At 33.7% G+C, this 27,694-nt stretch overlaps 1 protein-coding gene across 1 annotated transcript; it reads left to right on the forward strand.

Moving 5' to 3' along the window:
- LOC136820261 (steroid-phosphate phosphatase-like) lies at positions 1-25,963 on the forward strand. The gene is made up of 3 exons (XM_067076459.1): positions 1-175; positions 9,465-9,667; positions 23,158-25,963. The coding sequence occupies exons 2-3, from the start codon at positions 9,540-9,542 to the stop codon at positions 24,470-24,472; spliced, it is 1,443 nt and encodes a 480-aa protein (XP_066932560.1). The 5' UTR covers positions 1-175; positions 9,465-9,539; the 3' UTR covers positions 24,473-25,963.
- Positions 25,964-27,694: the final 1,731 nt, after the last annotated feature.

Genomic DNA, 27,694 nt, shown 5'->3' on the forward strand with positions numbered 1-27,694 from the left:
AGGTGTTAGAGTGAAACCACAGACAAATCAGTTCCACTTAACATTAGCTTACATCTTTGACCTTTCCAAAACCGACGATCTGAGTAGTTTATTGACCAAAAACATCAAACTTGACGCACCAGTCCGATGGGAACTTAATCTCTATTCAAGAAATATCAAATTCAACGGAAAACAGGTGACTAGGCTTTATACTGTATCTGAAGTTTTCTTTTAGTCTGAAATGTATCAAAAGAAGCACAATTCTCAACTTCGGTTGAATCTATCACAATTCACCCTTCGAGCATCTTGGGGGGGGGGACCAGTTTAGGACCAGTTTATCCAATCGCCTTGAAATTTTGCAAGTGTGTACCAAATATGAAATGACATCTTTGGTGAAAATTTCGGCATCACTGTAGGCGAATGGTCAAGACGCCATTATTGAAATTACTGTCTGAGCCTAGGGGTTCTTAGTTCGAATCCCTGCCCCATATTCCTTTCAGTCAATAGATAGACGATCTCACTGACTGTGGCACCTTTAAGAATAATTTACAGACTGTCTAAAAGTCCGGTACCCCCCCCCTAGGTCTCATTAATAGACCAACTCTCACCTCATTTTCAAAGTATTGCCATGGTAATCAATTTCCAGATGAGTTCACAAGAAGTCCACTCTATTCAAAAAGTAACACTTGGCGCCTCAAGGGATTTGATCATCTTGTTAATGTAATATTCAAAACAAGGCAGTCGTTGCACTCAAAATATTTTTTGAAAAGATCTCTACGAAATTGTAGTAGATATCCTAACTTACAGTTTGAAGCTATTAAAAGTATCATCTTTTAAAGTTTGAAACGTAAAATTACGTAATGTAAATTTTCCTTGGAAAAAAATACAAGGCTTTAGGTTTTACCAAATACAAGAAATGTGTTTTATTTAGTTTTCCTTATAAAATACAACATATCTATATTATAATACGCTTAAATCGGAACTCTCCCATTCTCGCATGAGGCTTTTTCGCTAGCGATTTTTAAATACACGGCAATTTTTTTCGCGCCTTTTTGATTGTATATTCAATTCTATTCGCCAAGTGCACTTCCATTCAAGAGAGCACATTTCTCCTTGATGGAGAAACACAACTGACTGTGCAATAGCACTATCAGCATAATTTATAGTTTTTTAAAAAAAAGTTTATGTCGGTTATGAAATAATTTTGATTCACATGGGAATACGTCGAAGATAAAATTTGAGTTTTCAAAAAGACATCATATTTATGATTACCCTTGAGATTAATAAAGCTCCGATGACATTTCCCTTCTATTTGATACTCTGATAAAAACATTTCAATTTAATGGACTTGACAATATGAGAAAAGTTGATGACTTATTCCCAATTCAATTATGAAATTTTTTAATCAATGTTTGCTATTTTTTGTTCTATTGAGATAGCAAAATGAAAACGCTTTTACTTACGCATTGAGTTTAATTGTTAAATAATTGTTGACTCTGTTAAGAGGTATTGAAAAAAGGCACTCTTTATATTCCACCGTAAAGCACTGTGGTCTTTGGAGTGATCGGTGTTGCCAAGTACCTCTAATACTGAATTTGAATTTCTATTTGTTTTTTATCTTCATCCTTGCGTGAGGAAAATAATAGTCTTTCCTCTCCCAAAAACCCAAAAAAAAGCACGTTTAAAGTATGACCGATTTCTCGCGAGAAATTTTTAACTCAATTTTCACCAATATTTGCATGAGCATTATTTTTAGCGATTCAAGAACATTATTGTTTGAAGGTTTTCAACAAAAGAAACTATGACAAATTTATACAATTTAATAAGGAGAAGAAAAATCAAAATTCAACTAAAAATACTTTCACCATATTTTTTAATGTGCATTAATTTTAGTGTCCCCTTAAAAATTTTAAACATCAATTTTTACGAAAAAGGCCTAAATTTAAGAACATTTCTTCTCGCAAAATAAGTACATTTGTATACAAATCCCTACAAGTTTCTGAAAAATAGAAAATCGAGCGAAGCGAGCGTAATAAAAGGAGTAAGAAGTCGTCTCGGACGACGCCGGGACGGCTAGTTGTTTATACTATACTTACAAAAATACAGTAAAATGTTTAGTTAACGTACTATTCAATATACAAGGAAATCATGATTGTTTGTTTTCCTTGGAAAATACAAGAAATCGTTTAACTATTTCTCATAAAAGTAAAATTACATTTTAGCTTCATCATCATGGAAAAGAGCTTTTTCGGACGACGCAGGGACGGCTTATTAGATTATAATTAGAACATACAAAGAAAAACGTTAACAATTCACAAGAGATACGCACATTACATACATTAAAAATCATCTCTTAGGGGTGAAAGCTTGGAAAACATTTACAATTTTTTGTGGACAATTTAAAAAAAGTATTCTTCAAATATTATGGTTAGGTTAGCTACTTTCTGAATATAAAAACTTTTTTTCAACATTTTTTTGGCCTTTGACATCATGACATTTCGGCTTATATTGCATAACCTTATATTCATTTAATATACGAATGAAAAAGTTCAATGTGGGCCGCGATCCTGGAAAAATCTTACGGAGCTTGAGTTTTGTCAATCTAGACGTCTCTAACACAAAATTGAGTACATTTTTTCGATAAGCATACTGATCAATAATGGATTTCTTGTATCTATTTCCCATATCATGAAATCGCCATCTTTGGTCATCATTGGAGAATCTGTTATGTTGTCATCGATTATGATTTTGATTGTGTTGTTAAATGTGAACGGTGGCTGGTTGAAGTTAGGTGCCTTTTCTTTGTAAAAGAAGATAATATGAACCTGATTATCTCCTCCTATGGCTTTAACGCGCTCTTTTATATCAGTTGCATTTTCCACTTCTTTAAGAGTTAGTCGATCCGTGAATTTGAAGAGTTCCTTGGTGTAATACTTCGAGACATTAAATCGATCAATTATAATCTTTGAACCCCTATGTATTGTTATGTTAATAAAATAGTCATTTATGAGGTCAATCATGAATGAAACTTCTGGTGTTAACTCGATTCGATTCAATTCAATTACTTGCCATATGAATGCATTTGTGCTGTTTGATATTTTGCATTTATTTTTTGTACCTCCAGTATACCTCTCGCGCCAATCGTACTGAGGGTTGTTTGCGAGATCGATTAAGATGTGATGTAGGTGAGAATTGAAAAGTATGTTGTAGAGATATGCAATAATGACATTTTGATTGTCCAGCCATTTCTTGCCTTCATAGCAAAACAAAGAAAATTTCGAGCATAAAATAACTATATTGTGTTTTGTTTTTAATTCTTTGAGTTTTGTTATAACGTTAGATACAGATTTGTGACTTTTATTGTAAACTTCAGATGTAGATACGAATAATAGTGTTTGTTCAACTTGATCGTTACTGTGAGGTATATCTGACAAAAGATTCACAATTTCGTTATCATCTGTGCTTGTTGTTGCAATCCACTCTGTATCGAGAAATCGAACGTAGTTTTCGTCTGTCTGGTGAATACAAAGGTTTTGAATGGGTGAATAAATCCATACATCAAAGCAACCTATATCAAACAAAGACTTGATGAAGTATCTCAGCTGTATCGATCGATATTCAAAATGCCTCTCATAATAAATTTGATTTTCCATAAGGAGCTTTGAATCAATACGAGGGATGATGGTGATATTTTTCCTTCCAGTACATAGCAATCCTCTACAAGTTGATCGTGAAGTTATGAAAATTATTGCAAAAACTTTGATCAGTTTGAAGACATTCATATTGACTCCTTGTGAAAAAAAACTTCAACCGCTATTTATTATATCCACACAATTTATATAGAAATCGAGAATGGCAATTAAAATGAGACTCTATTGTCTTTTGTAAATGGATCCACATTTATTTTATAATTAAAGTCCACAATCAAATCATTATTTCAAAAAAAGATACTCGTCAACATATTTAGCTTTTCAACAAGTTTAGAACATTTACATCATTGATGACGTCACTTCCACCTGATGACGTCATCATTCTACTTCCCTTAGTTACTAAAGGAAGATGCTCAAAGGGTTAATACAATATGAATGTAGGTTCGAAATAAACAGGGCTTGGCAGGACGCGTTTTCAAAACAAGGCAGTCGTATTATTTTATGAAAAAGGCTGTACGAAAATCGAATGAAAAAGTTTCCTAAAGTGTTTGAATGTTTATTAGCTTTTAAAGCTTGAAGGGGGGTTGAAAGTTTTCGGTGACACGGTGTCGGCCTTTTTTTGTCTTATTTTTCGATATTTTGAGAAAAGATTCTCGGTATCAGTATTTGGAGGTTTACAGTAAATGGCCCCCAAAACGGAGACTGCCTCCAAAATGGAGGTTTTGCCTTTTGCAAAATTATCAAAAACTAATTATTTTATCGTGTCATTAATTCGGGATAGTTTAAGTGATGGGTTTTTTCTGGTTTTTTAAAATTTCAATTTAATTGAATCGACGTTTTGGGGGCCAGTAACCTCCGTTTTGACAACCATTTGTAGGAAGGTAAAGAGAAAAGTAAATTTTGACTTTTTAAGTCGTAAATCATTGCCTATTGGTAGTAATTTGATGTCGGTGCTATGCTTTTTGATTAAGATTTTCGAAAAAACTAAACCTCCGTTTTGGGGGCCATTAGAAAAATGTGACTCAACTATGACTGAAAAAGTCATACAAAATCCTTTATTCTAAGAAAATTATCTTTTGGGAAAGAAACTAAACATGTTGAAGCTTAATTCACAAGAAAGATTTTTAATGTTCCCCATTTTCTAAATTCACTAGACAGATTTCAATTTGGATAGACGTTTTGCGGCCACATACTAGAGGCTGAAACAATTTTTTCATATTGATATATGTTTAGAAAATGCATAACAAAATCGAAAGCGAGCAATAACTAAAGTAGAAAACAAAAACGCGTCAGACCTAAACCTGGGATACATAACATAATTAAAATTTTCTTATGTAATGTAATTTTTCCTTGGAAAAAAAATACAAGAAATTGTATCGGTCAATTTTCCTTAAAAAATACAAGAATTTGCTTTAGGTTTTTACCAAATACAAGAAATTAGTTTTATCTTATTTTTCTTGGAAAATACAACAGATCGTTTACTATACTTACAAAAATACAGGAAAATGTTTATAACGTTCTATTCAATATACAAGGAAATAATATTGTTTGTTTTCCTTGGAAAATACAAGAAATCGTTTAAATATTTTTCATAAAAGTAAAATTACATTTTAGCTTCATCATCGGCTGCGTTTAGACCAACTGGCATTTGTAATTTGGCATTTGCTCATGAGGGATTCGATTTTAATAGCTTTCCCATTGTATTTTGTGTCATGGCATTTAAAGAATCGTCTTTTTAGAGTCATTACTGAAAAGGTGATTCCCTCAAGTTCAACTTTGACAGATCAAACAATGAAAAGTATGGAATTTCTCAAAAACTGCAGTCATTAAGACTGAAACTTTTTGCCGTAGGGCTAGGCTATGGCAAATCTTGCAAATTTTACAATCTATACAGTATATGGCCCCCAAAACGGAGACGGCCCCCAAAACGGAGGTTTTCATTAAAATGAAGATTCTGACTTGTAGATTTATCAGAATTAAACGATTTTTGTTTATTTTGAAAGAATGATTGTTATACTTAAAAATGAGCATGTTTTTGCTGGTTTGAGACAGATTCAAAATAAGATATTTGCGTCCAAAGGAAATATTTTAACACCAAAATTAGATAAAAATGCATATAACTCACTCTAGCTTCTTGGATATTGAAAACAAGTTATGAAAACGGGGTATAGAAAACTTTCTACACCTAATGCTGTTCAGAAAATGCAAAAACATCTGTGACTTTAGAGGCTGGGTAAAAGATATAGCATCTTGAAGGTCAACCAGTATTTTGGAGCCCTAGAATCAGCATTGACAAAACCGAAAATTCTAAATATGAGAAAAAGCAAAAAATCTTGGAATTCTATTCCTATCACCTTGAGTTAATAGTTAATAACAAAAAATTAACATTATATATAAAATTTTTCGCTGAATCAGCAAAAACGGCAAATTCTGTCATTTTTTTGCAAAACATAGGAGAAAAATATCGTTAAAGCTTAATATTTTCAGTTTCAGTTAAGCTTTTTTTCTAAAATTTTCACAGCTTATTCCATACATGAACGGAACTATTTTCAAAAGAGATTTGTTTTCAAAAACTTGATTAAGACGTTGTTAAATCAAAATTGTCATTTTAAAAATTTCTAAATTTTCAGTTTGGACTTTGCAATATCGAAAATCTTGAAATATTTCATAAAAATCATAAATTTTACATCCATCGGGTCGTAAATTTAAGGGGAAACACAAATATGTTCATAGTTTTCCCCCTATTACCACTGGGCTTAATAATTTGATTTTAACTACACCTCCGTTTTGGGGGCCCCAAACCTGCATTTTGACAACCAGGGGTATACTGTAAAAATTTTATCAAATAAATTTATGCCCAAAACCCTCTAAATCATATTTCAAAACTATGGTCAAAATTTTGTATTCATATCTTAAAGATATCTCGAGAAATAGCTAAAATTTCAAACCTCCGTTTTGGGGGCCATTAGAAAAAAGCTACCTATCTTTAAGCGATTAAAAAATATTGTTGAAATTGAAAATTTTGAAATAGAACTTCCAGGAAATAAAGTAGAGATGTTAAAGGTTTTCATGCAGCAAAAACTTTTGTAAAATCTCTTTTCCTCTAGATTTGAGAGAAATTTCAAATTTGATCGCCGTTTTGGGGGCCACATACTGTAGAAAGAACTGAATAAAAAACGTGCAAATACTTTAAAAAATCAAAAATGTCATTTTTTCTCTTTGTTTTGGTTCCTTTGTTTGATTTGAAATGCCAGAAAAGGGGATTCCTTTGCTCAAAATGGCATTTCAAATGCCAACGAAATGCCAACACGCTGGCATCATTAGGCATTTGATAAACCGAACAATTGCGCGGAACAATAGAATTCAAAAGAATACTGCAAGCAATTACAAATCCCAGGCTGGTCTAAACGCAGCCATCATGGAAAAGAGTCTTTTCGGACGACGCAGGGACGGCTTATTAGATTATAATTACAACATACAAAGAAAAACGTTAACAATTCATAAGAGATACGCACATTACATACATTAAAAATTACTAGCTAATTAGCTTCATCATCATGAAAAAGAATCTTCTCGGACGACGCAGGGACGGCTTATTAGATTATAATTACAACATACAAAGAAAAACAAGAGATACGCACATTACACACATTAAAAATCATCCCTTAGGGGCGAAAGCTGGGAAAATATTTACAATTTTTTGTGGACAATTTCAAAAAAGAATACTTCAAATATTATGGTTAGGTTAGCTAATTTCTGAATATAAAAACTTTTTTTCGGCATTTTTTTGGCTTTTTGACATTTCGGCTTATACTGCATAACCTTATATTCATTTAATATACGGATGAAAAAGTTCAATGTGGGCCGCCACCCTGGAAAAATATTACGGAGCTTGAGTTTTTCAATCTAGACGTCTTTAACACAAAATGGAGTACATTTTTTCGATAAGCATACTGATCAATAATGGACTTTTTGTGTCTTCTTCCCATATCATGAAATCGCCATCTTTGGTCATCATTGGAGAATCTGTTATGTTGTCATCGATTGTGATTCTGATTGTGTTGTTGAATATGAACGGTGGCTGGTTGAAGTTAGGTGCCGTTTCTTTGTAAAAGAAGATAATATGAACTTGATTATCTCCTCCTATGTCTTTTAGTTGTTCTATTATACCAGTTGCATTTTCCACTTCTTTAAGATTTAGTCGATCCGTGAATTTGAAGGGTTCCGTGATGTACAAATTTGAGACATTGAATCGATCAAGTACAATCTTTGAACCCATATGTATTGTCATGTTAATAAAAAAATCATTTATGAGGTCCATCACGAATGAAACTTCTGGTGTTAACATGACTCGAGGCAATTCACTTACTTGCCATATGAATGCATTTGTGCTGTTTGATATTTTGCATTTATTTTTTAAGCCCCCAGTATACCTCTCTCGCCAATCGTACTGAGGGTTATTTGCGAGATCGATTAAGATGCGATGAAGATCAGTATTGAAAATTTTGTTGTAGACATCTCCAATAATGACATTTTGATTGTCCAGCCATTTCTTGCCTTCAAAGAAAAGTGGAGAATTTGTCGAGCATAAAATAACTATATTCTGTTTTTGTCTTATTTCTTTGAGTTTTGTTATAAAGTTAGATATAGTTTTGAGACTCCTTCTCTTAGCTTCTGTAGATACAAATAATAGTGTTTGTTCAACTTGATCGTTACTGTGAGGTATATTTGACAAAAGATTGATAATTTCGTTATCATCTGTGCTTGTAGCAATCCACTCTGTATCGAGAAATCGAACGTAATTTTCTTTTGTCTGGTGAATAGAACGGTCTAGCATGGGTGAATAAATCCATACATCAAAGCAACCCATATCAAACAAAGACTTCATGAAGTATCTCAGTTGTATTGATTGATATTCAAAAAAACTTCTCAAACCCGCGACCTTTTTTAGGGATATCTGGATCAAGACGAGGGATGATGGTGATATTTTTCCTTCCAGTACATAGCAATCCACTACAAGTTGATTGTGAAGTTATGAACATTATTGCAAAAACTTTGGTCAGTTTGAAGACATTCATATTGACTCCTTGTGAAAAAAAACTACAACTCCAACTTCTATTTATTATATCCACACAATTTATATGGAAATCGAGATTAAAATGAGACTCTATTGTCTTTAATTGTAAATGGATCTGTATTTATTTTATAATTCAAGTCCACAATCAAACCATTATTGCAAAAAAAAAGAAACTGGTCAACGTCACATATTGAGCTTATCAAAGAGTTAAGAACATCCGAAGGTTTCAAAATTTTTGGATATTCTTATTAAAAAAACGTGAAGATGTTGTGTTTTTTTGATACATTAAAAAAAAAATTAAGAATTAAGTTCAAGAAATTCGAAAAATATTTCCCAATTATTCATGATGAAATTTAATCTGAACAAAAAGTCGGTTGAAAATATCTTAACTTTATCAAATTTTGATAGGGAACAATAAAGAGTGATATACACGTTTTTTTATAAGAAAAAAATATATAAGAACATAAGGCTTCCGTTACCAAAATCTTAAGAACAAGTTCAGAACATTTTAAGGCTTTATGGACTCTAAAGCACCTGTTTTCTTAGAAGAATGGACAAAAATACAGAAAAAATGCTGACAAAGAACATGTTCTGAACATTTCCAGGCTTGAAACCTGAAAAGTTAAGAACATCTGAAGGCTTCAAAAATTTTGGATGTTCTTATAAAAAAACGGGTAAACTACAAGAGTGAATTCACTGGTAAAAAAATGACTCCAACTATAAATGCGTTTTTAATGCTTTAATTTATTTTTTTAAAGTTCCAAGTGGTATTGCACAACTACAAAGCGAAGAAATTTGACGAGCTCGACCTCATTCAACATCATTACGTCATTATGGATTCTGAATCCACTAATCATAAGAGCTGGAAGAAAGGGCGTGATTTCGATACCGGTAAAATTGGCCTCTTTCCAGAGAATTTCACAAAGAAAACAGCGGAATGGAGACTGTGGACGAAAAATTTGTGAGTAATTTTCTTAAATATGTCATTATCCGCTGGCGTAATCAATTTTTAAAGTATGTGAAAATTTGACAGCCAGAATAGACGTCGATGTAAAGTCCCTTTTTGATAATCCGATAAGCATCTATAATGACGGCATTACGTCGTTACACAAAATTTGAGATTAGTATCGAAACAAATATCTGAAAAGACTCAGCCAATGCCCTATTGAAAAGATTGTATGATAAAAAGGATGAAAAGGAAGAAGGTTCATTTTCAAGGCTTTTATAAGGTCCCGTAGACACGTCTGCTTTTTGATACTTCGATATGCATCTATAATGACGTCATTGCGTCGTTACACAAAATTTGTGATTAATATCGATTTCTGAGTAATTTTCTTAAATATATGTCATAATTGATTCTAATTCACTGGCGTAATTATTGTTTAAAGTATGGGAAAAAATCAGCACTTTTGAGAAAAATGGTCAAAAGAAGACAAAATTTGTCCTGAAAAGACCAAAATTAGGTGTCTTCCGAGTCTAAATTTCCCTGAAAATTTTAGTACATGGGTACTAAGATACCACTTCTCTAAAATGGGGTGGTAGTATGCGCAAAAAACTCTCTAAAAACCCTTTTAGTACTCATATATGTCTTAGATTTTAGTACTGACGCCTCTCCCTCCATCCTGCAAGGGGGGTTGATTAAAAGGGGGCTGCAGGACCCATCTTGCAAGGGTGCAAGAATCCTAAGATTGGAATAATTTATTAAGTAAATGAGTCATTTTAATTTAAGGAATAAAAATAACTGTGTGAGAACCTGGTAGATTAATTTCGCTTTTACTGTAAAGTAGGACCCATCTTGCAAGGATGCAAGAATCCTAGGATTGGAATAATTAAGTAAATGAGTCATTTTAATTTAAGGGAATAAGAAATAACTGTGTGAGAACCTGGTAGATCAATTTCGCTTTTACTGTAAAGTAGGACCCATCTTGCAAGGGTGCAAGAATCCTAGGATTGGAATAATTAAGTAAATGAGTCATTTTAATTTAAGGAATAAAAATAACTGTGTGAGAACCTGGTACATTTTTTTTATAAGCAAGTGTATGCCCCTTGGTCAGGCTCGTGTATGCTTAAGTTCTCAAAGCATCCAGGCATAGTTTATGCTTATTATATGCTTAAGAATTATGCTTATGATTCACCCCGAGCCAAGTTTTTTAATAAAATTTCAGAAATTTTGTAAAAGATTTGTTCAGATTTTGGGAGCAGTGGCATGTAGCTAGCCGTGGAATGTCTTATTTTTTACTTGAACTCTATCAAACCAGATAAAAATGAAACAAAAACAGATAAAAATGACCACTTGAAAAATATTTTAGGCTGACATATATGCTCATGTTATGCTTAGGAATTCTGCAAATTTGAGCCTTCATATGCTTATAAGCGTTATGCTTATAAAAAAGAACATGTAGATTAATTTCGCTTTTACTGTAAAGTAGGACCCATCTTGCAACGATGCAAGAATCCTAGGATTGGAATAATTAAGTAAATGAGTCATTTTAATTTAAGGGAATAAGAAATAACTGTGTGAGAACCTGGTAGATTAATTTCGCTTTTACTGTAAAGTAGGACCCATCTTGCAAGGGTGCAAGAATCCTAGGATTGGAATAATTAAGTAAATGAGTCATTTTAACAAGGAATAAGAATAACTGTGTTAGAACCTGGTAGATTAATTTCGCTTTTACTGTTGTAAAGCATGCCAATAAATTGATTATGACATCCATGTCAATCAGTAGTAACGGATTATAGTGCAAAGAGAAATAAATGATGTTTTTATAAGAACTAGTAAATTTTTGGCTCATAGCTTCGTTTGTCTTGATTGTTCGAGACTTAAATGTTCTCGTGATTTTCTTTTTAGATATGCTTGGTTTAGTTTTTCTTAAGACTAAAAATTGCCTTAAATTCAGTTAAACTAAGAGAATTTTTTCAATTTGGAGGAAATTGCTCTTAGGGTTTTTCCGGCAAATTTAAGCCTTATGATCTTATGAAAAAAAGTGTTTAGATTAGAGAGAATGGAATGCTTCTGATAAAGAAAGAAATTCTCTTCTTTGTCTTAACTGACTGACTGACTGACAAGCTACCTGTATGTAAAAGAGGAAAGATTTGCTGCTTTTTTCTTTCTCCTCTTGCTACTAATTATTTTCACAGCACGACTGCTCCTTTTCACTGCATCTTGCTTTTACTTTATGCTATAACTTTCGTACTGATATTACTTAAAAGAAGTTTCCCAGACTCTCTAAGAAGGAGTTTGATAATCAAGTCATTCCCTATAAACTCGTTTATTATAAGAATATTTTAAGAAAATCAAGAATCACTTTCATTGAATCAATTTTTATTCTATAGCCGTAAGAGCCTATCATGGCATTTTTTTTACCTGATTCATGTGCTATGAGCTGGTTTAACCAGAAGTCAAACTCAAATTCTATCATCCCCACTATCTTCTATTTTGAAATTATAGTTGATAGTTGAAATGAAAGAACAGAACATAACTTGTGTTTATCTTCGAGAAGATTCTGATTACACGCATGGCACGTATTCACTATAAAGACAGATCCTAGGTTGGTGGACCTTCTCGGTTTTTTAACTAGATTTTGGGTTAACATAAAAATGAGCTTTTAAGTGTGATGATTGGTCACTTGATTAGCTAAAGCAAAACAATCGCATACACAAACAGTCGGTTTTAAGCAAAAAGTAAGGCGTTCTTGATTATTTTGGCTGAACAACCAGGTCTATCGTCACATTCGCCATTTACCTTTCGAGCAGAGTGTGGTATAGGCAGAACCCAGCTGTCATACTACGTTGTTTCAACGTTCAACTAACGTGATATGGACGTTGTGAACGTTAGATAAACGTTAAACAACGTCATGTGCCAGCTGGGAATGGACGATGATCTGTTACGAGATTAGACTTTTGCTTATAAAATAGTTTTTATGAATGACCTCCTGGGGGTATTAACCTATTAGCCTCTTTCTCTCCAACTCAGTTGCTTTTTTTAACTCTTATTTTTTTGTCTTTGCTTAATTCATTAGCTCGTTCCTTCTTTCTTATAGATAGGGATTTTTTTGTCACTTGATAAATCATTCATTTTTTATCCCATGTTTTGGTGGGAAAACCATGCATCTTGAATATTTTATGAATATATAGAATACTTTTTTTGAATGGAGAAATCACAAATTTTTTATTTGCAATAAATATTTTGGAATAATATTTATGGAAGCAGGGATAAAAAGGGCTCATTCTGTTTCTAAAAGTCTTTGGTTTTAGTTTTTGGGGATGGAGATTTGAAGGCTTTCGTTTTTGTGTTTTCCACTATAAAGTTTTTACAAGTAAAGTATTGACTCAGAGAGATAGCATTTAGTCTGTAAAGTATATTAGAGTAGCGTAGTACAGTGGTGTCTCTATAACTGGAACAAGTTTTATAGTCTTTTAAAACAATTAATTATAAACCTTACTCCATAATTCGAAATTTCCTTACTCGAACAGATTTGTGTTCCCTGTACGTGTTCGAACTATGGAGATTCCATTGTACCTCTACGGCAATTATTTTCGAAATTTCCGTAGATATTCTGTTTGTTTATAAACAAGGTAGCACTAGAATTTGATTTTATTAGCTGTGTACATTTCCTTTTGAGCCAGATTTTTATTTGTTTCATTTTCTGTACTTTTAATGGTTTTGTTTATACTGAGACGAGCAATTTAGAAAATGAGCATTATGGAGGAGTGTACTTTTCATTCATGTTTCAATAAATAGGAGCTCCTCCACAGATCAAATTTTACAAACTACTCGTCTCGACGATTTTTCCGTCTCAGTATAAATGGAACTATGTTTTTTACCACAAATTGGTTTGGTTTTGGTGATTAACAGGATACAAAGAGCTATAATTTAAGTGATAAATATTTGAAATTATGATCGATGCTACTAATTACTTTGATATGAAAAGACGTCAATCGCAGCATTCTTGGAATTCGTAGTTATCAAAACATAAAATTCAGAGTATCATTTATCCGAAACGTGTTTACATTTTTAGCTTTCCAACTTTTGGGTATAGAAGTCTTTGACATTTACATTAACATACACTCCTTTCATAAAAACAATTTTGAAAAGACAATGAGGCTCAAAAACGTCAAAAAATAGGAAAAAAGCTGAGCCTGAATTGGCTGAATTTTAAAGAAATGAAAAATCAAAGTTGTAAAAAATGAGGACATACACAAATTTAACCCATTCACGTCCCAGAGCTTTGCACTTAAAAATAAAAAAAACATTTCGTTTGCATCAGCAAAACCAAGTTATTTTCTTCAAAATTTCATACTCCTTCCAATGGTAGCTGCGAGAGTTCCGGAGATAAAGCCTTCTCGCTTTGGGGGTGTCTAAGACACCTCAATAAGAACAAGATATGAACAATATCCTCGTTGACCAAAATTGATCATCATGCATAGTTCGAACCCCCCCCTTTCTTAAGGGGGGGATGACACCTCCCAAAAAAGTGTAGAAGGGGGGGTCAGAAATTTTCACTAAAAAGGGGGGGGGTAGCAAGGAGGGGGGTCGTTTAAGAAGGGGGATCGTTTAAGAAGGGGGGGCTTACATATATTGTAGATTATTTTCCAGCACTGTTATGAAATTTGGTCTGCATGAAAGGAAGTTCTTTATTTTCACTAAAAAGTGGTATATATTTGCCAGACTTGATTTTTCTTTACTGTTTCCCTTCCCTTTTACCATAAAAAATTTCGCCCGAAATCCTTGGGGGATAGGTATTTTTAAAGGTTTGGGGGATGCCAAGAAGGGGGGGGTCATTTAAGAAGGGGGGATCAGACCCCTTTCCGCACTATGTCATGTTATAGAATTGTTCTTATGGAAAAGGCTGTGATATACCTCTACTTAAATTTTCAGAGTATTAAATGTAGAACACAAGCATATTAGAAACATCTCGAGAACATTTCATTCTGAAAATCATTATTTCCAGAAGATGACTAAGTTTTTGAGTGTATTATATATTTTCCAACGTGAACGGTTTTAGTTTTTCGTTTACCAAACAATCGTAAGCGGCTGTGGTATAGTGGTCATTGACCTTGGTTGCTGCACAGGCGACTGAGGTTCGATTCCCTCGCAGCGGTTCACTTGGCAAGTGAATAAACCTTCGCCCGGGTTACCCTTACGGAACTTCCACGCGTTTTAAATGCATCGAATTTTTCATTGAAATTTGAGTTTAATTGCAATTTAAATGTAGTGAAACCTGGACCTGGACAAAAATGTTAAACGAATTTAAATCACATTGCTAGAGTAAAAACTTTGCAAATAAAATGCATTATGGAATAGCATACAGTATGCACTTTAATTGCATTGAAATAACATTTGAAAAAATAGGATATATAATTCATTAGGATTTCATTTAAAATGCATTTACTTTTTTGAACAATTTTATAATTTTTTGATACTTCACAATTACAAATACATTTTTAACATGAAAAAGAGAATTGAGGAAAATTATAAATACATTTTTAATGAACGGCGTCAAAATTAAAATGCACTTTAAATAGCGGACAAGATTTCAAATGAATTGATAATCCAAATTTAAATTGCCTTTTCAATATCCGAAATATTTCTTATAGGAAAGATTTTTCATAAGAATTGAGAATTTGTAATGCATCATTTTTCTTTTCTTTGTAAGAATACCACTACCAGTATTCGGGTCCTTATAGGGATTTTATCGGGGCATTTTCTGAGGTTTATCGATGCTTTTTAAGGGGTATACATTTTTGAGCTGTATTCGATGGGTTATTAGCTAGTATTCACTCAGATTAACTGCGTTTTGAGATACAGGATACAAGTCTAATCGTTTGAGTTGCAAATGGAATTTTTTATTTAGTAGAATAAACAGAAGTTAAAGTTAAAATTTACAAAGAAAATTCTAATAAAAGATTATCAGTATCATAAGTAAGTTGTTTGTTAACAACAAAAAGTGCTCTACAGAAGGAGCGTTATTAGTAAAAATTCAAAACTTTATTTTTGTAGAACTCCGAGTTTCATGCGTACAATCATCAGCTACAGTACATACAAAATGATCTAATGTGTTGAAAAAATTACATCTTGAGAAAAAATCGTAAAGTCGTAAAAAGTCGTAAAAATCGGTGAAGTAAATTGAAGTAATAAATAGAACAAAAGGAAATTCTCGAGTGTCCGTCAGTCTTTTGACTTGTAATTAGCCAGCATGAATTTATTCATATGTCGGCATTTAGAAACAATTTCTGAGCGTTTATTGAGAAGTTCGGGCTTATTTTCGTAGCGAAGAATTTCTAACTTTTCTTGCAAGCACAAACGGCAAACTTTCGAAGTGTTAGAATATGATTTTACCCGTTTCATGATAGACCATTTAAGATTTGGCAAGACATTTTTATCTTTTAAACTCCAGACGTACGTCGAAAGGGTAGTTTTGTTTTTGTATTTGACATTGGTGATGGATAGTTTATGCCCGTTATATCTTTGTTTGAACTCCTTCTCAGTGAGACCAATGTAAACTTTTTTCTCGTGATCTGGGGCAGTTACTTCGCATTTGTAAATTACAGATGTGGTTTGGCACTTGTTGTCTAACGGACATGACTTCTTATCTCGGCAATTACAACGCTCAGTTGTAGATTCGCTTTTCGATAATATCTTCTTGTTGTGTGCTGCAATAATCGCGCGGACGTTTTCAGTACACGAATAACTAATTTTGACATTGTTTTTGTTGAACACTTTATAGAGGTTGTTTGCTTTGGTGAAGTGCTTCGAAATCAATTTTAGGAATAATTTACCAATGTTTGTTGAAACATTTTTACTAAATGGTGGATTGAACCAAATTATTTTGCGCTTCCTGTTGCGGTGGATGGGTTCAGTGTTGTTGCTATTGTTATTATATAACAATTGGGTATTCTTGTAACCACTAGTTTTTAGTGCCTGTTCGTATTGTGGTTTCGCTTGGTTGAAAATGGTTTCATTCGATGAGTTTTTGGTCAACCTTTTGTTGATCGATGATGGGAGTTGGTTAATTATATTGCTGGGATGATTGGAAGAAGTGTGAATGTATTGAAGCGTATCATTCGGTTTCTTGTACGGTCGGTATGTTCCAGTCGATAAGTCTAGTGTTAAATCTAGGAAGTCAACAGTTTTCAGGTTAATGTTTATCTCTATGTCGAATCCGATTGTTTTGAAAATGTCGATAATCTTTTGGCGTGTGGTTTCGGCGTCTTTATCTTTCAAATTATGGAAAATCATCAGACCATCGTCACGATATAAGCCAATATCGTGTTTGTTTGTGATTTGTAAGATGTTGTGTAAAATATAAATACCTACAAGCTCACAAATTTCAGCTCCGTCGAAGCTTCCCATTGTGACGTCGAAGCAGTCGTGGGATTTGTTTTTCTTCCATGTTTTGTCATTCGAATAAAGAAGTGATTTGCGGCAGTGGTTGATTGTTCTAAGTTCTTTTTCGGTTATAGTGGTGTGTTCCATAGCAAAATTTAATGCATTATCTAATATACGTTTCGTTATATTTGGATAAAATTCTTTTATATCCATCTGAATGAATGAATGTTCGTTTTTATTATTTATCGAGGAAAACCACTCAATTACTTGGTCAGAGTTTTTCCATTGGTTTACGGTTTACTCATTCATTCAGATGGATATAAAAGAATTTTATCCAAATATAACGAAACGTATATTAGATAATGCATTAAATTTTGCTATGGAACACACCACTATAACCGAAAAAGAACTTAGAACAATCAACCACTGCCGCAAATCACTTCTTTATTCGAATGACAAAACATGGAAGAAAAACAAATCCCACGACTGCTTCGACGTCACAATGGGAAGCTTCGACGGAGCTGAAATTTGTGAGCTTGTAGGTATTTATATTTTACACAACATCTTACAAATCACAAACAAACACGATATTGGCTTATATCGTGACGATGGTCTGATGATTTTCCATAATTTGAAAGATAAAGACGCCGAAACCACACGCCAAAAGATTATCGACATTTTCAAAACAATCGGATTCGACATAGAGATAAACATTAACCTGAAAACTGTTGACTTCCTAGATTTAACACTAGACTTATCGACTGGAACATACCGACCGTACAAGAAACCGAATGATACGCTTCAATACATTCACACTTCTTCCAATCATCCCAGCAATATAATTAACCAACTCCCATCATCGATCAACAAAAGGTTGACCAAAAACTCATCGAATGAAACCATTTTCAACCAAGCGAAACCACAATACGAACAGGCACTAAAAACTAGTGGTTACAAGAATACCCAATTGTTATATAATAACAATAGCAACAACACTGAACCCATCCACCGCAACAGGAAGCGCAAATTAATTTGGTTCAATCCACCATTTAGTAAAAATGTTTCAACAAACATTGGTAAATTATTCCTAAAATTGATTTCGAAGCACTTCACCAAAGCAAACAACCTCTATAAAGTGTTCAACAAAAACAATGTCAAAATTAGTTATTCGTGTACTGAAAACGTCCGCGCGATTATTGCAGCACACAACAAGAAGATATTATCGAAAAGCGAATCTACAACTGAGCGTTGTAATTGCCGAGATAAGAAGTCATGTCCGTTAGACAACAAGTGCCAAACCACATCTGTAATTTACAAATGCGAAGTAACTGCCCCAGATCACGAGAAAAAAGTTTACATTGGTCTCACTGAGAAGGAGTTCAAACAAAGATATAACGGGCATAAACTATCCATCACCAATGTCAAATACAAAAACAAAACTACCCTTTCGACGTACGTCTGGAGTTTAAAAGATAAAAATGTCTTGCCAAATCTTAAATGGTCTATCATGAAACGGGTAAAATCATATTCTAACACTTCGAAAGTTTGCCGTTTGTGCTTGCAAGAAAAGTTAGAAATTCTTCGCTACGAAAATAAGCCCGAACTTCTCAATAAACGCTCAGAAATTGTTTCTAAATGCCGACATATGAATAAATTCATGCTGGCTAATTACAAGTCAAAAGACTGACGGACACTCGAGAATTTCCTTTTGTTCTATTTATTACTTCAATTTACTTCACCGATTTTTACGACTTTTTACGACTTTACGATTTTTTCTCAAGATGTAATTTTTTCAACACATTAGATCATTTTGTATGTACTGTAGCTGATGATTGTACGCATGAAACTCGGAGTTCTACAAAAATAAAGTTTTGAATTTTTACTAATAAAAGATTAAAAATTAAAAAACTGAAAAATAAGATGGCGTCTTCGTCTTTGGTTTGGTATCGTGATTTTACTCATCCTTCAATTGTGTGTCAGTATTCCGTCGGTATATTATGGTTTTACCTGAAAGTTAGAAAGAAAATAAATATTAATAGATAAATTTTGGAAATAACATTGTAGTTGTTAAATTTAAGCCAAGAAGAGACTCTTCCTTAACATCATTTCTAAACATAGCTCATGGCCTGACGGGCATGTGACTGACACAACTGACAACTTGGCTTGTTAAAATAAAACTTTTAAACATCAATTTTCTCAAATCTTTTGTGTTCTAATTGCTCGTAATTGAATCAAACTAAACCGCCAATACACAAAACAATTTAGCTAACTAATTTGCTACAATTATCAATGGAGCAGAGCAATTTACCCAAATTATTCGAAAAAAATAAATGTATTTGAAACGTATCTAAGAATTTTGAACGTAAAAAAATTGTCACAAATTTTTACAATTTTGATTAAGTTTTTTCTGCATTGAAAAATAAATGAAACATCAACGATATTTTCTTTGTGATAAAAACAAAATTTCTGTCCTTATTATTGTGAGCTAACTCAACTTACAAATCCATGGAGATACTGTGCTAGTCTCGTTTTTACAAGTAAGACAGAAAATTAGACCCTAGATTTTCATTTTTTTTGTCAGACATTTTGATTATAGAATTAGAAAAATAGTTGCGCTATTATTGTGAAATACTATGATATGTGATAAAAACTTTTGTTCATAATTTGCAGAAGAATTCATCCTACTTCAGGATCATGCGCTACTTGCAACTAAAAGCTAACATATTCTGTTATCTTGCGCGTAGAGCTTCTAAAAAGGCTGCTACGCGCTCGCTTTTCCAAGTTTTTTCAAATATTCAACGAAGTATTTGTTGTTAGACAAATATTCACTTTTGTCCGATAAAAAACTTATCGAAAGTTTATCTGGTTCAGAGAAAAAATGTTTCGTGAGGGCACAAAAAGCTGTATTTGATTTTTTTAAAACTCGTGCACTGGTCGTGCTCTCAAAAAGACAGAACTCCTGAAAAATACTTGTCTATTTTCTGACATCATTTAATTTTGAAACCTACCATAATGAACTGTAATTTTTAATTCATGAAAAATAGAGCATATTCAATGACATATAACATTATATATTATTTTCAAATCCATTTCCTGACACCCCTGTCTCAGTGACCCTGTTAAAGTTATTTAGCCAGTGAAGATAAAATGAGCTATGCCAATGGGAGTGGAAAACCGCTTGTTTTTAAGAATGAGTGGGGATTTCAAATTCTAATGTTTACAGCTTAAAAATCCAGTGAGGATGGCCTCAGTGTCTCAGTGTTTTTTTCCGAGCGGCAATGAGAGCTCTTGTAGCTTTTCAATGGGGATGAAATTTAATGGTATTTTTTATCACCGGGACCATTTTTTGGCGGCTTTTTCCAGTGAGGAGGGGTCCCACCGAGTCTGTTTCTAGGGGCTGTTTCCTCTAGCTTGTGAACAGCTGCGAGAGAGTTAATCAAGGAGGAGATTTAACAAAACATGATAAACATGGATTAAAGATTTAAAATTGATGGCGAAATACTGTACTGTCATCAGCGTGCCTTATTTTTGACGATTACGATCTTCATTGTAAGGGTGCGATTTCGCGATAGCCGCATTCTTTTGTGGTAAATATGGTTTTAAGATTACAAAAACGCTGGGTCTTTCACTTCACCACGGAAAAGGTTAGCTTGAAATAGAATGTTACACTGAAAGAAAGAACATGGGATTTCAATTAAGTTTCAAGAATTTTGGTAAGATTTTATTTGAAAGCTTGCGAAAAATCTCCATTCTGCAATGAATTCAAATAGGTGAAAATGGAAATTTTTGGTAATCCCTGTACCATTAATCATTCTATCTCTTTTCTGAATACCGAATAGACTGGCTATAGTTTTACTTAAAATATATTAGGTTGCATTTAGTCTCGTGACTATTTACTCTGGTATTAATCTTTACTAATTTATCTTTTTACTTATTTTTTGATTTAAAAAAATTAGAAAAAAATGAATTTCAGCAAAAAAAAATTAAAACAGCATGGAATGGAAAGTGCATTTTATTTGTAAAACTATTTGAACTGCATTTTACTTTATCGAATTCATGACCATATCGAAAAATTTAGTTTCAATGCGTTTAAAAAATTGAATGGAAAGTGCATTTTATTTTTAAAAATATTTGAACTGCATTTTTTTTGTCAATTCATCAGCATATCGAAAAATTTAGTTTAAATGCGTTTAAAAAATCAAATAAAAAATGCATTTTATTTGTGAGAGCATCTGAATTGCATTTTATTTTAGTAAATCCGTGGTTCACATTAAAAATATAATTTTACTACGTTTAAAAAAGTTAATGGAAAATGAATTTAATTGAAACAACATTTGAATTGTATTTTCTTTGCTCAAGTTCAACGTAATCTTTTATTATACATTTATATGTAATTTAAAGTCTAGAATTTAAATACATTTTGATACCCAATGAATTAGAAATTCATCAAAGTTTTGAACCTAGAATTTTATTCTATTTTAATGCATTCTATATTCGTTTTCAATGGAATACGAGCATTTAGTTTCCGTAAGGGTTAACCCATGTCATGTGAGGGGAATTGGGTAGTCAGTCCAAGGTGCTGACGGGGCGCTCATTGAAAGTGTTTGTAGTTGCGAAAATAGGCCTCAAAGCCATGAGCAACTCAACCAAATAGAAATAGAAATCGTCGTAAAGACGTGAAATTCTTAAAGCTATCGAACTTGAAGTTTCTTTCACTAATTAACATATATTGTCCATAAAAACGATGACTAAGCGCCTTACATGATCTCTTCAAAAGTGTGCTATATAACCGCTTTTATAAAGAACAATTTTATAAGAACACGGGACTAAAATTGGTCAAAAACCTAAGAACATCATATTAAGAACAATCTTAGCCTCAGACCGTAGATGTGTGTTTAGAAGATGTCAAGTTTAATCCATTCAGTGAAGAAATTAGCTGTGTTGTTACTATTAAGAACATTTTAAGAACATTTAAAACTTAATCAATATTTACAGTTTCTTATATAAGAAGAACGTATAACGGGATACACACTTTTTTACATATTCAAAATCACTGACATTGTATTGATGATTCGTGATAAATAGGGCTGAATTTAATCTGGAGCTTATACTTTTTAAAACGATACTTAATAACGTTCTACTCGTTTCAAATACAAATGCGCTCAAGTCGGAAAAACATAACCAACTCTTGACGTACTCAGTGTTGTAACTGTTTTTCAGTATTTTACACCCTTCTTTTTATAAGAACCAGATCATTATTTCAGGCTTGACTAAATTGTTTATTTTTTGGCACTTCGAGCCTCGGATCAGGTCAAAATTGAGGTATTCAGGCTTGTTATCCGGTTTTTACAATTGCTCAATATTTAGAAATTCCAATAAGTTGTTTGTTATTTTTTAACGATCCTAAGTCTTCTTGCTCTTATCAAATTGTTCTTATAAAGAAAAGAATGTAGAGGCATAGGAGGTGACCTGTATCCGACTTGTTGTGCCCTTTTCAAAACAAGCTAGTCTTAAGTGAGATTTCTAAAAACTAAATCGTGGAGTTAGTAAAGCTTTGAAACGTTTAAAGTCAGTTTCTCAAGACGAAAGTGAATGAAAGGGAGGTCAGAGAATTAGCTCTAGTTTAGACGGCCAACTTTTTGCATTCTAATTGTGTATTAAAGTGGGTTTAAAGTGTGCTGTCTAAAGTCAATGCATTGCTCTCTTTTGACGTCAATTCAATGTCTTCTTTCAATATTTTCCAAGCTTTTAACTTTGTGCCCATTTCTGCCTGCTCTAAAACAAGTAGAATAGGCAGGGCAAAAAGTCGGCCGTCTAAACTAGAGCTTATTTTTGTATTATACAAATAACTCAAATGAGGAGTGCGCGAAACTGTTGAAATTTGTCATTCTCTATTATCAAGACACTAAAACTGCTGAACTAGACTATACAATCGACTTTCTTTAATTCGACAGTTAATGGAATCTCTTTAATATCAGAGTGTTATTTTATATGACTTTTCATTTGAAGACAAATCATTTTGTTAGAATTGCAGAAATTCGAATTAAAGAGATTAGGCTGTATATTCTATGGTGGTTTTTAACAATATCATTCATTTTTCTTTCGTTTCATTTTTATTTCAGTTCAATACCAATAACACATTCTAAAGACCGTCGTCATGGCAATGATAATGAGAAACAAAACAATAAAGCGCGTCGATCGCATTCTATGAACTTGAAGCGTGATAAAAAGGACACCAATAGAGCGAGCGCTCGCTCCACGGGACACCGAACGTTAGAGAGATCTGATTCAACACGAAATCAAACTCAAACCTGGGAACCTGTTGTCTTAGCTTCAACAGCAATTAATCCGAACGTAGCAGGATTCGTCCGTCAACGATCGCTAGATAGCTTGAAATCAGGGAACGCGGCGCATGAACACAAAGAAAAGAGTACTGAGCTGATAGCTTCGCACGCCGCTTCTCCTTCACGTAGCGAAATGAAGGAAGCTCACGTCGTTGATACCTCAACACGTAATCGTAGAGACAGTGATAAACGTGCGAGTAAACGTAACGAACGTGAAAACACAGCTCGTTTATTAAAACACGTGTCCAATAGCGCGACTGTTCAACGTCCCGTGGGAGAAATACGGCGTTTGTTTTTTATACGTCACGCCGAGAGAGTCGATCTCACTTTTGGACATGATTGGTTTCAGGTCTATATCGATGATAAAGGTTATCATCGACGAAATTTGAATTTACCAAGGCGTATACCCACGAGGCGTGGTGGCCCAAAAGACTTCTTTATGGACGGTCCAATTAGTGAGATAGGTACTTTTCAGGCTAAACTGATCGGAGAAGCATTACGGGCTAAAGGAGTGACTTTTACTCAAGTTTTTTGCTCTCCTTCGCTTCGTTGCATACAAACTGCATCATCGGTGTTGGAGGGACTCATGGACACACGACTTAAAATCAAAGTTGAGCCTGCTCTATTTGAATGGATGGCTTGGTGCCGAAATACGCTTCCGAAATTCATGACGGTTGAGGAACTAGCGGATTATGGTTTCAATGTAGATCGTACTTATCATCAATTTTATTCGTTGGCGCAATTCAATTTGTATGAAAAGACGGATGAGTATTATTACCGGACGCACAGCTTTGTTGAGAACGTTCTTCGGACAGCCACAGGGAATGTTCTCATGTTTGGTCATTCAGCTACTTTAGACGTCGGTACACGACAATTGACTGGTTCGCCTATCCGGAAAACAGACGATTTAGTCCGGGTGGTACAGAAAGTTCCGTTTTGCGGCGTATGCGTGGCCGAAGAGTCGCCGCAAACGCATAAGTGGCATTTAGCGCAACCACCCATTCCATCTTTGGCTCATGGACAGAATTCAACTTTTGATTGGAGAATCTTGGAGACGACTGTTAATGGACCACCCTACGGAAAAGGAAAGTGAAAGTTGTATGACGTCATGGTTTTAATAAAGTTCTTCCGGTCGTATTTTATATTCAATAGAATAATTCATCTCAGAGATAATTTTAAAAGATCAGTACGATTACTTGATGTGAGTGTTTGAATCTTTCTTGCGCACCATAGTACTTACAAGAAACATATATTCTTATATATACTACGGACAACCGAATTCTTTGCTAATTTTGTTTTGTATATTATCCGAAATATTGAGAATCTTTCTTCTATCCTACTCGACTTTTTTTCGACTTTTTTTATAGTTTAGCTAGTCTAGAATAGAAACGTTAGCACACAGTTTTTCGTCAATTTAAGTACTTATTATAATTTTAACGGTAGTAATATTTTATTTTTGACTTTTCACCAAGTTCTTTTTAACAATTTGCACATCATATTTAGCTTATATTAGAACTTTTTTACTTTGTTATTTATCCAACAAATCCAAATATGAGTGTTATAACTGTAAACGAATCACTTCCACAAATTAACCTTTTTTAAAGGTGAATTAAGATTGTAGTGCGTTCGAACTTTTTTTCGAACCTTCTTGAGCAGTTTTTCATTCTATTTATTTCACTACACATTCTGTACTAAGAAGATATTGAAGATGTTATTAGCCTATGACCGTAGAAGAATCCCAAAAAAAAAGATCGATAATTCTTCACAATTTAGTCATAAGTACATTAGCGAGAGTACTCTCTGATTTAACTAGCGAGCATATATATTAGATAAAATATTGTATATATTTTCTTTAAATGACTGGTTTACAACTTCAATATTATCTTGTTATTATCATATTATTTTAAATGCTATCTGCCAAGTGTTGCCACTAGTTGATGTCCTTTTGCGAACGAATTTTTTTAAATGTAAAATGTTGGCTGAAAACAGGCCCGGTGGAAGCAGGGAGGGTGAGACTTCAGCCTCCCCACCTTTAAGCAAATGAGATTTTTTTCTCAGATTCCTAGCCAATTTTATCTCATTTTGAGCCTTCAGCCTCCCCCTTTTACGATTGTTTTGCCTAAAAAGTCGATAGGCGTAGCGAGACCCTGTAAAATTTATGAGGGAGTGCAGACGTTTATGACATATTCATTATCCTTTGATAAAACAAAGACAATAATTACAGTGTCGTAAAAACCGCTCTCATCCATAAATTTTGCAAGATATCTCGCTACCCCTATGAAACGAAATTTCAGGTAATTCTCAGTCACCCTGAAGCTCTAAATTTCTTTAGATACAACTTTTTTAATTCTTTGATCATTGAGTTGTGATCTTTGGTTTATCACAAGCCACATTGGTTGCAATTATATTTAGAGTGGAATTCTATAGCAGGAGGCATAGCATAGTTGTTTTAGTATACACTTATTATTTATAACTTTTCCGAGCAACCTAAGAAGGCTGTTTTTGTAAATAATATTTCTATAAGAAAATGAGGATGTATGTATAAGATGATGATGATACAAGATTATATCCTATTTATCAATAACTGAAGATTCGAAAATTCTTTTTACGCGTTACTTTTATGTTCTAAAAGTTTTTGTTTCAAAAAATTGAATCAGTACAGGCATTTTAACCCCTCTACTACACGAGTATACTCGTAGTCGGCAGCGATCGAGTTAACGATGTTGATAGCAAGATTCTGTTTAAATAGCAAAAAATAATTTCGATGTTTTACAGGTTTTACTTTAGTATCTTTGTTTGAAAGAAGCAGTCTCATACTTAATACCTTATCGGGGAAAAAAATGTCGGAGTTTTATTTAGTCGGTTTTTTTTTTTTCGTCGGGGAAGAATTTCGTCACCTAGAGGCATTTTCGTCACTTTTCCCCGACCAAAATTTCAAATTCGTCCCTTTTCCCCGACAAAAAGTTCAAATTCGTCACTTTCCCCCCACTAAACTGTCCAAAAGAAATAGCTTCCTTCACTAGCTCGAAAATGGATCTTGATGTAATTAAAGCACTAATCTCGGTAAATAAAGGTGTAAAAAATTAAATTTGAATTTTGGTTGCGGTATAAAATTTGGGGTAAATCTTTTGGTCGGGGATAGAAAAATCGGTTGCAAGTTTTGGTCGGGTGATAAAATATTGGGGAACTCAAAATTTTCGTCACTTTCCCCCGACATTTTTTTCCCCGATAATGTATTGGTATTGCTTTTATTTACGGGAGGGGAATTGCTAGTGTTAGTTCGGAATAGGTACAAGATTGTACCATACCATTGCTATTGGCCTATTGAAGGATCAATCAAACTGCGACTCCCAATAAATCTTTCATGCACTGCTGTGTGATACTTGTAGAGCCCCCCCCCCAGCGGCACTCCTAATCACGCCATTACGCAAAAAAAATTTCACCATCACGCATCACGAAAATCGCTAAAATTTTTCATCACGCAAAAAATAGCGAAAAATAGCCCAAATCACGCATCACGCCTCAAATTTTTGCCCTATCACGCATCGCGCCAAAATCATAATCACGGCATCACGCCAAAAAACATCTTTAATCACGCCATCACGCAAGAAAAAAGTCCCCATCACGCCATCACGCAAACCGCTGGGGGGCCTCCTTGTAACTTACACGCAAATTCAACTCGTTCTCTAAAGTTCGCTTTTTGCGAAGCGAATTTATGAGCAAAGCAGTTTTGCTATATTGTGTGCACGTACCTTTAACTTCTATCCCAAGCGAAAATTTGCTATAAAATTTGCTATATAAATCACATCTTCAAACCGATAATTTTATCAAAATGACCTTGAATGGTTTGGCTTGAAGCCACGAAATTTTTCTCGGTTTGATAGCTAGGACTGCAAAAAATGCCTTTTTAAAATGGTGTACCCTAGCAGTGAACAGCAACAAACTTACCGGAAGCCGAAACACGGACTTAGAATCTGAAGTTGATCAAATTGCCGCGCGGGCGGCACGCATCTAAGCAATCTAAGCAGTGGTTCTTCGGTTTTAAATGTTTATTTTGCTGTTAAATTAAATGGAAAAAGATTAGTTTGAACGGTAACAGAAAGGATCTTCATCATCCCTTGACTTTTAACACCAAGTATCAAGTATCAAATAAGTTCAATCAATGAGAGGTTTTTGCAAGTCGCGCGGGCGGGCGGGAGGAGTGCTCTTTTAGTGAACGAAACTTACCTTGCAAAACCAAGTGGATATTCTATGATAAAGAAGTACGGAGGTAATCAAATTTGTCGAATTTGTCAAGAAATAAATCAAAACTGCC

Source organism: Clytia hemisphaerica, unplaced genomic scaffold (assembly GCF_902728285.1).
Source record: "Clytia hemisphaerica strain Z4C2 unplaced genomic scaffold, Clytia hemisphaerica genome assembly, whole genome shotgun sequence".
NCBI lineage: Eukaryota > Metazoa > Cnidaria > Hydrozoa > Leptothecata > Clytiidae > Clytia > Clytia hemisphaerica.